The 14,418-nt window shown below is 37.9% G+C and overlaps 2 protein-coding genes across 4 annotated transcripts in view; one reads left to right on the forward strand and one right to left on the reverse strand.

The window, feature by feature from the left end:
- NT5DC1 (5'-nucleotidase domain containing 1) overlaps positions 1 to 14,418 on the forward strand; it is a 150,688-nt gene that overhangs the window by 17,839 nt on the left and 118,431 nt on the right. The gene's annotated exons all lie outside the window — the stretch shown is intronic.
- Positions 1,579 to 7,272, reverse strand: COL10A1 (collagen type X alpha 1 chain). The gene is made up of 2 exons (XM_033234361.1): positions 7,111 to 7,272; positions 1,579 to 3,771 (listed from the first exon to the last, which is right to left on the reverse strand). Exons 1-2 carry the CDS (start codon positions 7,262 to 7,264, stop codon positions 1,883 to 1,885), a joined length of 2,043 nt encoding a protein of 680 aa, XP_033090252.1. The 5' UTR covers positions 7,265 to 7,272; the 3' UTR covers positions 1,579 to 1,882.

Below are 14,418 nucleotides of genomic sequence, written 5' to 3' on the forward strand. Positions count from 1 at the left end.
TGCCTGCCACGAGGGTCGTTCTGTGAGTTCCCTAGAATCGAAGTCCAGTTTTGCTTTTTCCTGGTTTGGGCATGAGGGTTGGTGACTTGTAATCATTAGTGTAATAGTTATAGACAGGTGGGCAAAATGTCTGCCGGCAGAAATTTTGTTCTTGTTGCTTAAGGAACAAAACTGGCTGACCCAGAATGAGGGCAGAGATGTCATCAATCTTGAGCCCGGAGTTTTGCCTTTCCAGTCACAACTTTGCTTGGATTATACAAGATTGCTTCTCTAAGGAATAATAGATGCCTTTACTGTTACCTCAGTGACTTGAGCCACATTGTCCTGATTCAACTAATAGGATGATGGATGCTCAAAAGTAGTATTTTTCAACTTGGAAAAAAGTTACCTTTTGATTGACATAAAAAATTGCTTGCCTTTTTAAAGTATAATTCAAGCCATCAAAACAATTTTAAATATTATAACTAAAAACATGTCAAGACAGTAAATAGTAACTGCAGAATATTTGTTCAAACAGCACATTTCTCTGTCACCTGCTTCTTTCCTTCCCAGGAGAAAATTACAACTTTGGGGTGATTGTGTCATTTTTCTGTCCCTAGTCATCAGCCCTTGACCCTGACTCAGATTGCATGTGGTTTTGTGGGTACCTCTTCACAGTCAACACTGAGTGGTTGGGTCTGTGGGAATAAAGATGCATCCCCAATATAGGGACATATCCATGACAACTGTAAAAGCCACCCACCACTTTATTGTCCTGCTTTTTTATTAACTTTGAACAATGAAAAGCCTTGAAAGAATGGTTGAGAACAGCAAATTGCTGCTTTCAGATTAATTCAGCGTAAAAATCTATTGATGTTATTTTATTGTGTCGTAAATAAGGAGTAGGTAAAACATTTAGTGCTTTAATAAGTGAGGCACAGCTTAAAAGTTTTAAACAGCAATATAAAAATACAGTACAGAGCATAAATAAATAATATATCTCCACTTCTAGTCGAATTTTGAAACCCTCAGGGTTAATTATAACTTCACTTGAATGGGAGGTACAAGGTACATGTGCTAATGTTCTGTAAATCCAGAAAACCCATTAAAGAAATCAAATTAATCACACTTGTGTTAAATAAATAAGAATAGATCAGATACCTGTTTCCGAGTTATACTGGGTTTGTAAAAAGCTTCTCTGCAATCATAGAAAAGTTTGTAAAGATTCATTGACGAAAGCACCTTGCAATTCAGATGAACTTCAATACAATATTTTGGGGCTTTTTTATGTAAGAGCTTTAAAAATATATATGCACCTGTATATTTGAATAGATATTGATGAAAGGGGCCATACAGGCCTCAGAGTAATGCACCATCAGAAATATTTCAGGGGATACAGTGTCTTTTAAATTTGAATATTCAAGTATTTAAGTTCTACGAAGTTATATGATACCTCCTGGATGTTTCCTAGAAGTTCTCTTATTCATAGTTAGAAATAGGCTTTTTTTAAAGAGGAAATGCCGAGTTTCTCAAATCAAGTTTCACATAACTTAGAGCTCTATTTCTGGTTGTTTTTTTTTTCTAATGATGGTTTTTTGTTTGTTTGTTTTTGCTGCTGCTGTTGTTTTTTAACATAGCAGGACTTCTTTGGTGATAAATATTGGAGAAAACCTTAAAGAGCCTTAAGACTGCTGACTAGAAATTCATGAGGGCCTTCACATACATTTTTACATTGCTGCTCACTTTTCAGAGGGAAGGGTTGTGGGTCTGATAGCTCAAATCTGTCTCAGAAAATAAAAATTACATTCTTTTCAGCCTACCTCCATATGCATTTTATAGGGTGGGGTAGAGTTGGAGAATGCTTTTTCTAGCACAAGATTTAGATTAGCTCTATGGGATGTACTCACATTGGAGCCACTAGGAATCCTGAGAAAGAGGAGTGGACATACTCAGAGGAGTATAGGCCATTCGACTCAGCATTGGGCAGCTGGAGCCACACCTGGTCATTTTCTGTGAGATCAATGATGGCACTCCCTGAAGCCTGATCCAGGTAGCCTTTGGTGTATTCATCATAGGTGTACATTACAGGGGTGCCATTCTTATACAGGCCTACCCAAACATGAGTCCCTTTCACATGCACGTGGTATGAAAAATAGTATATTCCTGGTATCCTACAAGTAAAGATTCCAGTCCTTGGGTCATAATGCTGTTGCCTGTTGTACAAAATCTTATCAAATGGGATGGGAGTTCCTATTGCTGGGTAAGCTTTGGAGAGAATAACAGTAAAAGCAGACACAGGCATTCCTGTTACCCCCTGGTTGGCACTAACAAGAGGCGTCCCAGAAAGACTGGGCCTTTGGCCTGCCTTTATAAAACCCTCAGGCATGACTGCTTGACCTGGTGGGCCTGGAGGCCCAGGGGGTCCTGGAAGGCCAGGCTCTCCAGAGTGGCCTCTTGGACCTGGAGGCCCTGGTGGCCCAGTGGGTCCATTGAGGCCCTTAGTTGCTATGCCAGCTGGGCCAGGAGGACCGGGATTTCCTGGATCCCCTTTAGACCCAGGGAATCCTGGAATGCCTGGTGGCCCAATAGGGCCTCTAGTACCTGGTATTCCAGGGGCACCTCTTGGGCCAGCCTCTCCATTGTGTCCGGGCATTCCCTTTGCTCCTGCTGGGCCGACAGGGCCTGGGAGACCAGGAGGTCCTCCAACTCCAGGGTCACCTTTTGGGCCTGGTAACCCTGGGTTACCCTTAGGACCATCGAGACCCGGTTCTCCTGGGTACCCTGGTTTTCCATCTGACCCAGGGGAACCCCTTTCACCCTTAGCCCCAGGGTATCCTGCAGGCCCAGCTGGCCCTGTCTCACCTTTAGGGCCTGGGAGACCATGGTTGCCCGGGATGCCTTTTGGTCCTTGGGGTCCCATATTCCCAGGGGGTCCAGTCAGACCTGGCTTCCCAGGAAGACCTGCTGGCCCTTGTTCCCCTTTGGCACCTGGACCCCCAGGAAGGCCAGCAGGTCCTCTTTGTCCCTTCAGACCCGGCAAGCCTGGTTTCCCAAAGCCAGGAGGCCCTGGGGGCCCAGCTATTCCTGGAGCCCCAGGGAGACCTTTTGTTCCTGGAATCCCTGGCTGACCCGGGGCTCCAGCAGCTCCTGGCTTTCCAATACATTCTGGCCCTCGTTCCCCAGGAGGGCCCTGGGGACCTGGTGGGCCAGTTGGTCCCATTTCCCCTGGAAAACCTCTATCACCTTTGATGCCTGGCTGTCCTGGAACCCCATTTTCACCTCTTTTTCCCACTCCAGGAGGGCCCGGTGGTCCTGTGGGACCCTGAGGGCCTGGAAGACCCCTCTCACCTGGACGACCAGGAGCACCGTATCCCATTTCCCCTTTCTGTCCATTAATACCAGGAACTCCTGGTGCACCCTTTTCTCCAGGAAAGCCCCTGGGTCCCGGGGCCCCTGTGGGTCCCTGTTGTCCAGGTTTTCCTGACACAGAAATTCCAGCTGGTCCAGGGATTCCAGGTGGTCCCGGTGGGCCCCGTGGTCCTGGTAGGCCAGCTGGTCCAATATCTCCTTTTGGTCCGTATGGTCCTCTCTCTCCTGGTTTTCCTGGGAGTCCTGGCACACCTGGCTTCCCTACAGCTGATGGTCCCGGTGGTCCTGGCAACCCTGGCTCTCCTTGGAGTCCAGGACTTCCGTACCCTGGTTTTCCTGGTGGTCCGGAAGGACCTGGGTGCCCTCGGGGTCCAGCAGGGCCTGGTGGACCAGGAATACCTTGCTCTCCTCTTACTGCTATACCTAAAAGACACACCCAACACACCCACCCATAGAAGGGGATGGTTAGTGACATTAAATATGAATTGGGACATGATATTTCAGCGTCATTTATTCCATGTAGACAGAACAGTCTGAAATGGTTTTAGATTATATGTTTTATATTGTTTTAGAAAACTGTGCTGGAGAAGATGGTTTCACAAAACCATGGCCACCATAATACTTTTATCCCATGACAGTGACTCATGAAAATGAGCTTGGATTGAAGAATTCCTCTAACATAAATGCAGTGGAGGTAAATTTAGTACATTTGTTTTGGGAAAATCATGTACAGAAAAGGCAGAAAAAGAGTAGTGCAGAATAAGTGAGAAAATGTGTAAGAACTATAAAAATTTTCCCTCCCAAAGCTACCCTATCAGACATAAAAGAGAAACAGAATTAATTCTGATTTATATCTGCCATGCCCCTGCTGAACACAGGTTAGATTTTGGTTGATTTACTTTTTGCCCTCAGAATATACTGTGAACTCTTCTACTCTCCATTATTGACTTAAAATTGAAACAAAGAACTAGAGAATTAGACATAATGGGTGAAGTACGTAAAATAGTATCAAAGTACTTACCTAAATACAAATATACATTGTTTGATTTCATAGAGCTGTAAGTTCACTTGACCTTATAAACTAAACTTAAACTAAAAATCATAGTGCCTGTGATGTGAAAAATGCTACTGGGCCACAAGTATGAGGAAAGCACAGGGTAAAGATGTTTCTGAGATTTGGAAAACATTTGGTGTATATAAATGCAGAGCAAATCATTAAAACAGATATGCTGAAATAGAAAAATAATTGTTTTAGATGTAGGTTTTTTTTGTACTACTTAGAGTTATATTTCAATTTGAAAACATAGAGCTTTCCCCATGGATTTTCAGAAAATGACATCAGGAAAAAGACTGTGAGAAAAATTAATTTATGTAAAAGATTTCCATATATTAACAAATATTTCATTGATTGTACAGTACATACATGACTATATTATGTATAAGTGGATGTTGACAAATTGCAAATAGGGAATTTTTTAATGGGTTGGAGGAATAAAATAGTGCATTTTTTAAAATGCCAACTATGTTAGATTGAGGTTTGCTTCAGAATCTGATTATAAGGGTCATGTTCACACTAAAAATAATTGTCTTAGTCTGATTGGAAATCTGTGTTACTGTTAAAGAGGAGAAACAAGTCAATGGAAATGAGTGCATTGGGCATCATCCGAGGCTAGAACTCCAGTGACAGGGCGAACTTCGTCCCTTGGAAGGTTGTCCTTAATGGGTCCTTAACTTCTCAGTGCAAGAAAGGATTTGACTTCTATTGAGTGCTTGGGGAACAGCCCCTGTTTCTAGGTTGTCATCTGAAAAACTTTTCTTCATTCAAGATTAGGGTGGCACAATCCTCAAGGTAAAATGACTACTTACTACTATTAAGTTGTTTAAATGCCACAAACTGAAATCGTGATTGGTTGTGTCAGAATGTGGCATGTGCATCTGCCCATCAGCTGTGGAATCCTCTGCAGCATAATTTAGTATGTTTTGACAGAACTCTTTTTTAACCTGTGTTGGATAGGTATGCCTAGGAATTATATGGTAACTCTTTGAATTTCTTTTATCAACTTAATGTTTTACTTGTGTACACTGTGGGCTTTTGTGTTTGTTACCGTGCATTAATGCCTACCAATGGATGATAATATAGTTGAGTGTCTATTTAAAAAGAGACTAAGGTGGATTTAGTAGTTTAAATACAGCTCCTGAACTTTTCATTTGTTAAGATAGTTTCATTTGTTCTGCAAAAATAGCCAAGGTAACGGAGTATATTAAGAGAAGATCAAAGTATTTTTAACCTTCTAAAATAGTGCATTTTCTTTTTAATTCAAGACTGTTTATTATGCTCTTATTAAGGTATTAAAAACTCTGAATTTGTGATCATAGAAACTATTGAATCCAGTGCAGTGCTGCTTGTCATAGCTTTTCAAATTGTGTTTGTTGCTTCAAGTAAAGCAGAAAGTCCCTTTGTCTTTTATTTTTTCTTTACTAGCTTTTAACTTTTAAAATTTTTGTTTATATTTTGAGACATTCAAAAGTATCTGTTGTATACCTATGCATTTATTTTCAAATGTCATTTCCTTTTGTGAAATATTTTAAATTCCATCTTTCTTCTTAAAGAGATAATTCTGTTTCATTTGCTCAAAATGGTTGTTCCCAAAAGCATAATATTTAAAGTTTATAACAAATATCCTTAGCTTTGTTTACAATATAAAATATATAACTAAAAATATTATGGAAAGGGAATTTGAAGCCTAAGTTAGTTTATATCATTCAGTAGATATTTTATAGGCAGTCGTGTCAGTTGCTATTAAATAAAATTAGTGAATATGAAGCCTAGAAGTTGCCCTTCTTTGAGAACCTTAGTGCTTTACATGTATTTTCTCAGTACCCTTCAAAGAGTAACCAAGAAAGCTAGACAGATAAGCAGCAGATTCAAGAAGAAAGTTAACTTATTGAAGGCTATATTAGTAGCTAAAAGTAGTAGAAGTAAAACTAGGAGTAACAGAAGTAGTAGTAGACATAATGGCAATGCTTAAAGCACTTTACAGGTATTAATTCATTTAAACTTCGCAGCAGCCCTTGAGATAGCTGCTCCTTATTTTACAAATGAGGAAACTAAGGCATGGGAGGACAAGTAACTTACCTCAGGTCACACAGCTTGGGCATTATAGTTAAGTCTCTGCATTTTACCACTAAACTATATTAAAAATGTATAAGTAATTATGAGAGTTGCAGTTTCATTTGCCTGCTTGACAATTCTCATAATTACAGTTGTTCATTGTAGGGGTGGGCATCGGATGTTTTTGATAAGACTCAGTTTTATGTCTGTTTGTGAGCTAGTTGAATTATTTTTGGAAGTAAATGTTTAAGTATTCAGCTAAATAAACCAGCTATCTTCTTTGTACAATTGACAGTTATTTTTAGCTTAAAATTTTTTAACTTGATTAATTTTGATTAGATCAAGATTTCTGGATTACATGCAGTTATTTGTGCAAAAACGGCATCTGAGAAAAAGATTTCTACACACAAAAGTTCTTAATTTTCTGTAGGTGTATCTTTCTACTATATTTTCAAATATATCCTTTCTACTACAATTATTGGATATTCTTATTCTACTTTTTTCACAGATCACTTTGTTGTGATAATTTGGGCTAATTCAGAAGTTTGAAAATAACACTGAAGCTAAATGCATTTTGTAAAAGAGATTATTAAGATTATAGAAAGCAGCAACCAACTTGTTAATAGAACAAAATATACAATTCAGTTTACCTTTACTCTTTATGGTGTAGGGAATGAAGAACTGTGTCTTGGTGTTGGGTAGTGGGCCTTTTATGCCTGTGGGTGTTTGGTATCGTTCAGCGTAAAACACTCCATGAACCAAGTTCAAGGATACTAGCAGCAAAAAGGGTATTTGTGGCAGCATATTCACAGATGGATGCTGAAAAACAGAAAAGAATAACTTTATACAGCATTGTTATTAACCTATTTTGTTATTCTCATGTTTCACAGATGTGTTCTTTATACAGTTATCTACTTTTTTAACCTATCCTATATATTTTTATATGTGCCATAAATAAATGAGAGATCGTTTTTTTAGTTACATGAATATATGTCTTAGTTATTTTTGGAAGCTATACTCAGGTAATCAAGTACAAATAAAATGATGTACCTAAAGCAAAAGAAACAGAAATTAGGATTGCATGTCTGTATTAAATAATCCAGGATCTTTGACATAGCCTGAAATATCTAATAGTTTCAAAATACACTGAGATTCAGATTAGGGCAAATTTTTACAATTTGGTTTTATTAGGACTATTATCTATAGACTGATGCAATAAGAACTTTCTGAGTACATTTTAGTAGAAACCTATTTTTTAAAATCACTTTAATACTTCTAATGCTTGAGAAAACTCTAGTACTTAAATTACTGAAGTTTCTTTCCAAGCAAGTTAACATGGAAGTCCGCCAGTGAGCATACACTTACCTGGGTGCTGAGAGTTCCTGGAGATGGTGCCTTGGCAGCTTTCTGAAGCCTCCTCTGCCCAGGTGAGCAGTGCAGAAGGTGCCTCTCCAGACCTTCTCAGTGGTATTTATACTGTTTTTCTCTTGCTACATGAGGTTACCCTGAGCTTAACCTCCTCCCCTCAAAGGTGGTAAGCACTAATTATGGTGGAAAGTTCTGTTGGGCAGGCACACAAGATCAGCCTGGGCCCTCCTTTTCTTTGTTTTCTTATTGAAAAATAAACCCTTTGTCTTAAATATATATTAATAGTTTTAACCAGAGACTATCTTTTTCTGTGATTTTATTTTATTAGTTATTACTCTAGTGTTTAGGCTGGTTCATGATAGAATGATGATACCCCCTTTTTATTTTTGAAAAGCACATTCTTATGTTGTTTGGTTGGTATTATATAGTATTTGGTAGTACATAAAAGTGGATAAAGAATTCCTTGAAGGGGGTACTGGATTTAAACTGTCGTCTAAATTATTGAGTTATTGCATAAAGTTATCAGTGTGTCTGTTAATGTTCATAAATTTTTGTGAAAATAGCTGACCCCAATTCTTAATTACTTTTACGCTTACGCAAAAGAAAGAAAATGGTGAAAATGTAGATATGCTGTTTTGCATATCAGAATTTTAGTGTAAGCCTTCAGAAGTTAATAAGAGAAATTTAAAATATGATAGCATATTAAATATTTCAAATTTTTCAGACAGGGAAAATTTGAATAGCAGAGTGAATTTGATAGTTGAGTTAGCAATATAATTATCCTGAAGGATTTAGATCCCTTATTCACAACACTACGCTGTATTCAGTAAATGACTTCAGATTTTCTTGCTTAAATTTGGATTTACTTTAGAGTTGCAGTAGAGTTTGCAAAAACCCCTTAATTTGATAATCTCATATTATGTTAATTTACATAAGATTGCTGTGTTTATTTCAGGAGAAAAAAATCTTCAAACTTGGCTTTCAGTTTAAAAAAAATATTATTGGTTTAACTTGCAGTTTCCTTTAGGAATTATCCCAGTTAGAAATACTTTTTCCTCAAAGGTGGAAGTAAACGTTATTGTTGTCAATTTCGGTAGTTAGAGTCTGTTTAACAATGTTAGGAAACCTTTAAAATAACTTTTTAGAATACTAAAAAATCTAATAAAGATGGGAAGTTGAGAGTCCAAATTTTTTTATCTTTTTAAATTTCTTCATTTCGAATCAAAATCAAATTGACTATACAGGTGAACTGGTTGAGGAGGACAGTTCCTTACACAGGCATAGCCACATCATTTTTCTACCTCCACAGAATTAAAATAGTATGAATTCGGGACTCATCAATAATTGAAATAATTGAAAGTTTGACCAGTGAATGAAATAAAGATTTGTCCTTTTTCTTTTCCCTTTCCCTCCCATGCAAGCAACTTTCTATGTTTTAAACAGAGCCTTGTATAGCCCTTTATGGAGATATAAATGGACAAGGCATCTCATTGCCTCTGTCCTGTCACTTTTAAGCCTTTTATTGATTGCCATATTTCAAAAAATCTACGCTGTTATATATGTCTCTGTGTAATACTCATAGGTACGTATAAGATATGTTTCTTATAGCAGTTCAGAATAACAGAATAGGAAAGTTTATATTATAATCATTCTTTCGTCATTTGGAAATTATATATGGAATAGCTTTTGTAATTATAATATGTACTCTACTACATCTGTAGGAGACTACAAAAGATAAGTGTGAGAAAACACCTGCCTTCTACTGGCTTATGGTTCATTTGGACACAATTTTGAAAAAATAGGTGAGGTAACTTTATGGATACTTTTGAATGCTAGGTTGAAGAATTTGTTTTGGAAGGAATTACTAAAAACATATGTTTTAGTATTTTGTGTGTATATATGGTGACACACATGCACACACACACTCCTATTTTCTTATGATTGAGACTGATACCCTGTTAATGATCATTCATGTGAACGTTCAGAAGACTATTTCTCAGCTCTTAATACATAGCACTATGCCCCCATGTATACCATTTGTTCATCTGTGGCTATTGCAACAATTTTCAGAGCCTTTTACTTTAACCTCTCTGGGTGTCTGGTTTTTTATCAACACAATGGAAAGTTTGGACTAGGTGGTTTCTAAGCTCCCGCAAGTTTTAAAATTAGATTATTCCTGTGCTTGAGGTATTCTGCTGTTCTCCGTGGTCAGATGGTAGACTTGGCTCCAGTTAGTACTTACTAGAGACACAAAAAAATCCATACTGGGAGGTTGTATGTCCTCTTTTAGGGATATGTAAATATATGTGGGTATTTGTCATTCTATACTCCCCTTTAGTTTTGGAAAATGCGGTGTCCTTATTGAATAAGCCTTAGACATTCAACCCTTTTTGCAAATAGTGTACTTATTTCAGCACAAGGAATCTGACTGCTGTTTGCTTTGTTAGTCACATAAGAAGCCCTGTCTTGTCCAAAACAGATTGTAGAATCAGAATATTTTCTAGCCACACCCCACCCAATTGTATATTTAAAACTATTTTTACTCTGGGTGTTTACTTGTAGCTGTTTGATGTGACTAGTCTGTGGCTTTGTGAGGGAAACCCATTCCACTCAAAACAGAGAGCCATGCTCTTTAAACTCTATAACCTGAGTGATTTTTTAAAATATCAAATATGACTGATTTTTTTCACAGCTATCAATTAGCTACTCTTAAGCTCGCCTATTCATTTGCACATCTGTGGATCGTTAATTAATTCATCTTACGTTTCTTAAGTGCTTCTTAAGTGTTAGGCATTGAAATAAATACTGGGTGAATAATATATATTCTCTACCCTTAAAGTGTTTACACAGTGGTTCTCAACCTCTTTTCCCCACTTCTGCAGTCCTGAGGGAAATGGCACAATTCCTTCAGCCTTTGAGGTTCATTTAGATGGTGGTGGTTCAAAGACTGTATTTTTTTTTTTTTTTTTCTTTTTTGAGACGGAGTCTTGCTCTGTCGCCCGAACTGGAGTGCAGTGGCCGGATCTCAGCTCACTGCAAGCTCTGCCTCCCGGGTTCACGCCATTCTCCTGCCTCAGCCTCCCGAGTAGCTGGGACTACAGGCGCCCGCCACCTTGCCCGGCTAGTTTTTTGTATTTTTTAGTAGAGACGGGGTTTCACTGTGTTAGCCAGGATGGTCTCGATCTCCTGACCTCGTGATCCGCCCGTCTCGGCCTCCCAAAGTGCTGGGATTACAGGCTTGAGCCACCGCACCCAGCCCAAAGACTGTATTTTTATAAAGCTCCTCAGGTGATCATGATGGCCTCCTAAGTTAGAATGTATAGTCTGATATCCGTGTTCTATCATCAGCTTCTTAATATTAGTTACATTGTTTTTTGTTCCTTGTGCTCATATGCTTTTTAAACTTTTTTACAGAAAACTTTAGTCTTTTATAGACGTAGTGAGGATAGTTACAATAAATGCCTAGATGCCTATCATTCAAACTGCTCTCAACTCACTGTCACTCAGTTCTCCTTTCATTCACCACTCCTCCAAATTTTGAAGTAAATCCCATATATTGTATCAATTCACCTGTGAATATTTCAGTATATTTTTCCAGAAGATAAGGAGTCTTTTTCCTTTAAAACAATGTCATCATCGTATTAAAAAATCAGCTATTTCTTAATATCAAATGCTGTAGTTCGTATACATATATAGACATGTGTACACACAAACATGTATATATACATGTCTCTATTATATATATAGAAACACATACATATCCACGTTTTTTTTATTGATTGATAAATTGTTCATTGAAATTAGGTTCATGAATTGCCATTGATTCATATATCCCTGTGGTCATGGTTTGAATATATTCCCCAAAGTTCATGTATTGGAAACTTAATCCTTAATGTAACAGTTTTGGCAAGTGGGATCTTTAAGAGTTGCTCAGGTTGTGAGGACTGTGCCCTCCTGAGTGGGTTAATGTTGTTATTGTGGGAATGGGTTAGTAGTTGTGAGTGGGCTTTATGTAGAAGCAAGCTCGGCCCCCTTTTACTGTCTTGCACACTTTTGCCCTCTTTTGCCCTTCTGCCTTCTGCCATGTGATGCTACAGCATGAAGGCTCTCTCCAGATACTGGTGCCATCCTCTTGGACTTCCTATCCTTCAGAACTGTGTGCCGAATAAAGCTCTGTTCATCATATATTACCCCGTCTGTGGCATTCTGTTATAGCATGCCACAGTAAAATGAACTAAAGTACCTGTTACGCTAGGTGTCTTGTGCCACTTTTTACTCCCTTACAGTTTATTTGTTGAAAAACCGTGTCATCTATCTCACGCAATTTCCTATTATCTAGAATTTGTTGTCACTTAGTTTGCTGCTCTGCAGATTGGTAGGCAAATCTAGAGTTTTCACCTGATTTCAGGTTTGAGATACACACATTCACTCACACACAGACACAACACACACAAATACATTTTTGTCAAGAACACTTTATAGAGAGTGGATAATATACTTCTGTCAGGAGGCCCTTAATTGCTGGTGTCTCTTTGGTGTTACCAGACATTGGTAATTGCCTAGAGTCAGTATTTTATTGTAGGTTATAAAATGGCGATATTCTGATTTTATCATTTGTATTTTATTTATTAGCTAGGATATTTTCTATAAAGAAAAACACCCCTTCATCAACTATTTGGTTACCCTGAAGTACAGTGTGTATAGAAAAATCAGGAGAAATGCCTTTACCAGCATTTAGAACAATAAGCTGCTCCTAGCATCCTCTACAGGTGTAGTGAGGGAGGTGTGTGTATTTGAGTATCATTGTAAACATTGAGTTTATAATGTATTATATGTGTTTCAGTCCATGGCACTTATTAATCTTACTATTGTTCAGAATTTTTTACCCATTTTTGGCCAGTGAGAACCTCTCCTCTTCCAGTTGGCTTGTGAGTTCTTTTGACCATGGTCCCAGTAGTTTTTTGTTGTTTTTTTAATAGCTTCTTTCCTTCTAATATTTTATACCTTTTGTGGCCCAGATCTACAATAAGACATTTCTCCACAGACTCTTGGTTTCTTTTGTGGGAAATAGAAACCACAATCTGAGTGCCTAGATGTCTGGGTCCTAGGGACACACATTGTTTCTGGGTTGGTCATTCTCTCTAGTGAACAGAGCTAAGAGATGTATGCACAGGATGTTCCTTAAATATAAGAGACATAACTTTTTACTGATGTAGCCAATGCACATTCAGGACCACAGGTGTTTACTTAATGACCTCAATCTTGTATCTGTAGCTCCTTGGTCCCATGCTAAAAACCCCGTACTCATGCCAGTAACATAGTTGTTCATTTGTTTATTCCATGATGCTCACAGTTTCTCAAAATAAAAATACTAATATTCGTACGAGAATATTGAAAAAAATGTAAGCTGTTTGATTATGTTTGCAATACTTTTGGTATTTTCACTAGAGCTGCATTACTGTACTGTGAAGTCACGTGACACAGTTGATTCAATGTGGTAATACTACCCACTCAATTCACTGTTAGGTTTGTTTCATTTTGCTTTCGATTTTTAGGAATGCTCTTTTTAAATTTCATTTGTTTCATACTTTCCTAAAGTACATATGTTTTCTGTGGTGTTCTGATAAATGTTTAACAACCAGCTTCAGGGTGAAGGAGATGTGTTCGCTGATCTCCGTGGGTAGTCCGTTTCCAGACAACTCGATCACAAAATACCTGAATATTCACCAAGAGCCAGTATAAGCCAGCTCCAGCAAACATTGTATATTTCTGAAGTCAAATTTATAAAACAAGGAATATTCAGAGAAGGGTAGCCTCTGTTACTGACCTATCCACTCTGTGTTTCACCTTCCTTCTATATGTACCTATTTTTTTAAAAATTGGTTTGCTTTATCCTTTTTATTAAAAAAGTATCATTCATTTATATCCCTCCCAACTTCTTAAGTGAATGGCATCACCATGTACATACTTTATTTTGTAAATGACTCAGTTTTTCTTGACCTGACCTGAAGTTTTATTGTATGTAACAGTTTATATTGGAGATCATTGCATAACATTGTGTAAAGATGGTCTGCATTCGTTTTTACAGCTTCATAGTACTCCATTGTATAGATTCACCATAGTTTTTTCAACCATTGCCCTATAGACGGACATCTGTGTTATTTCCTGTCTTTTGCTAATACAAATACTTTTTTTTAACTATTAAATTCAGGGGTACAAGTGCAGGTTTGTTACACAGGTAAACTTGTGTCATGGGGTTTTATTGTAGAGTTTATTTCATCACCCAGGTATTAACCATAGTATCCATTAGTTATTTTTCCTGATCCTCTTCCTCCTTCTACCCTCCACCCTCTGAAAGACCCCAGTGTGTGTTGTTCCCCTCTGTGTGTCCATAGCTTCTTATCATTGAGTTCCTACTTATAAGTGAGAACATGCAGTATTTGGTTTTCTGTTCCTGTGTTAGTTTGCTAAGGATAATGACCTCCAGCACCATCTATGTCCCTGCAAAGGACATTATCTTATTCTTTTTTATGGCTGCGTGGTATTCCATGGTGTATATGTACCACATTTTCTTTATCCAGTCTATCATT

This window comes from Trachypithecus francoisi, unplaced genomic scaffold (assembly GCF_009764315.1).
Source record: "Trachypithecus francoisi isolate TF-2019V2 unplaced genomic scaffold, Tfra_2.0 Lachesis_group15, whole genome shotgun sequence".
In the NCBI taxonomy this organism is placed as follows: Eukaryota; Metazoa; Chordata; class Mammalia; order Primates; family Cercopithecidae; genus Trachypithecus; species Trachypithecus francoisi.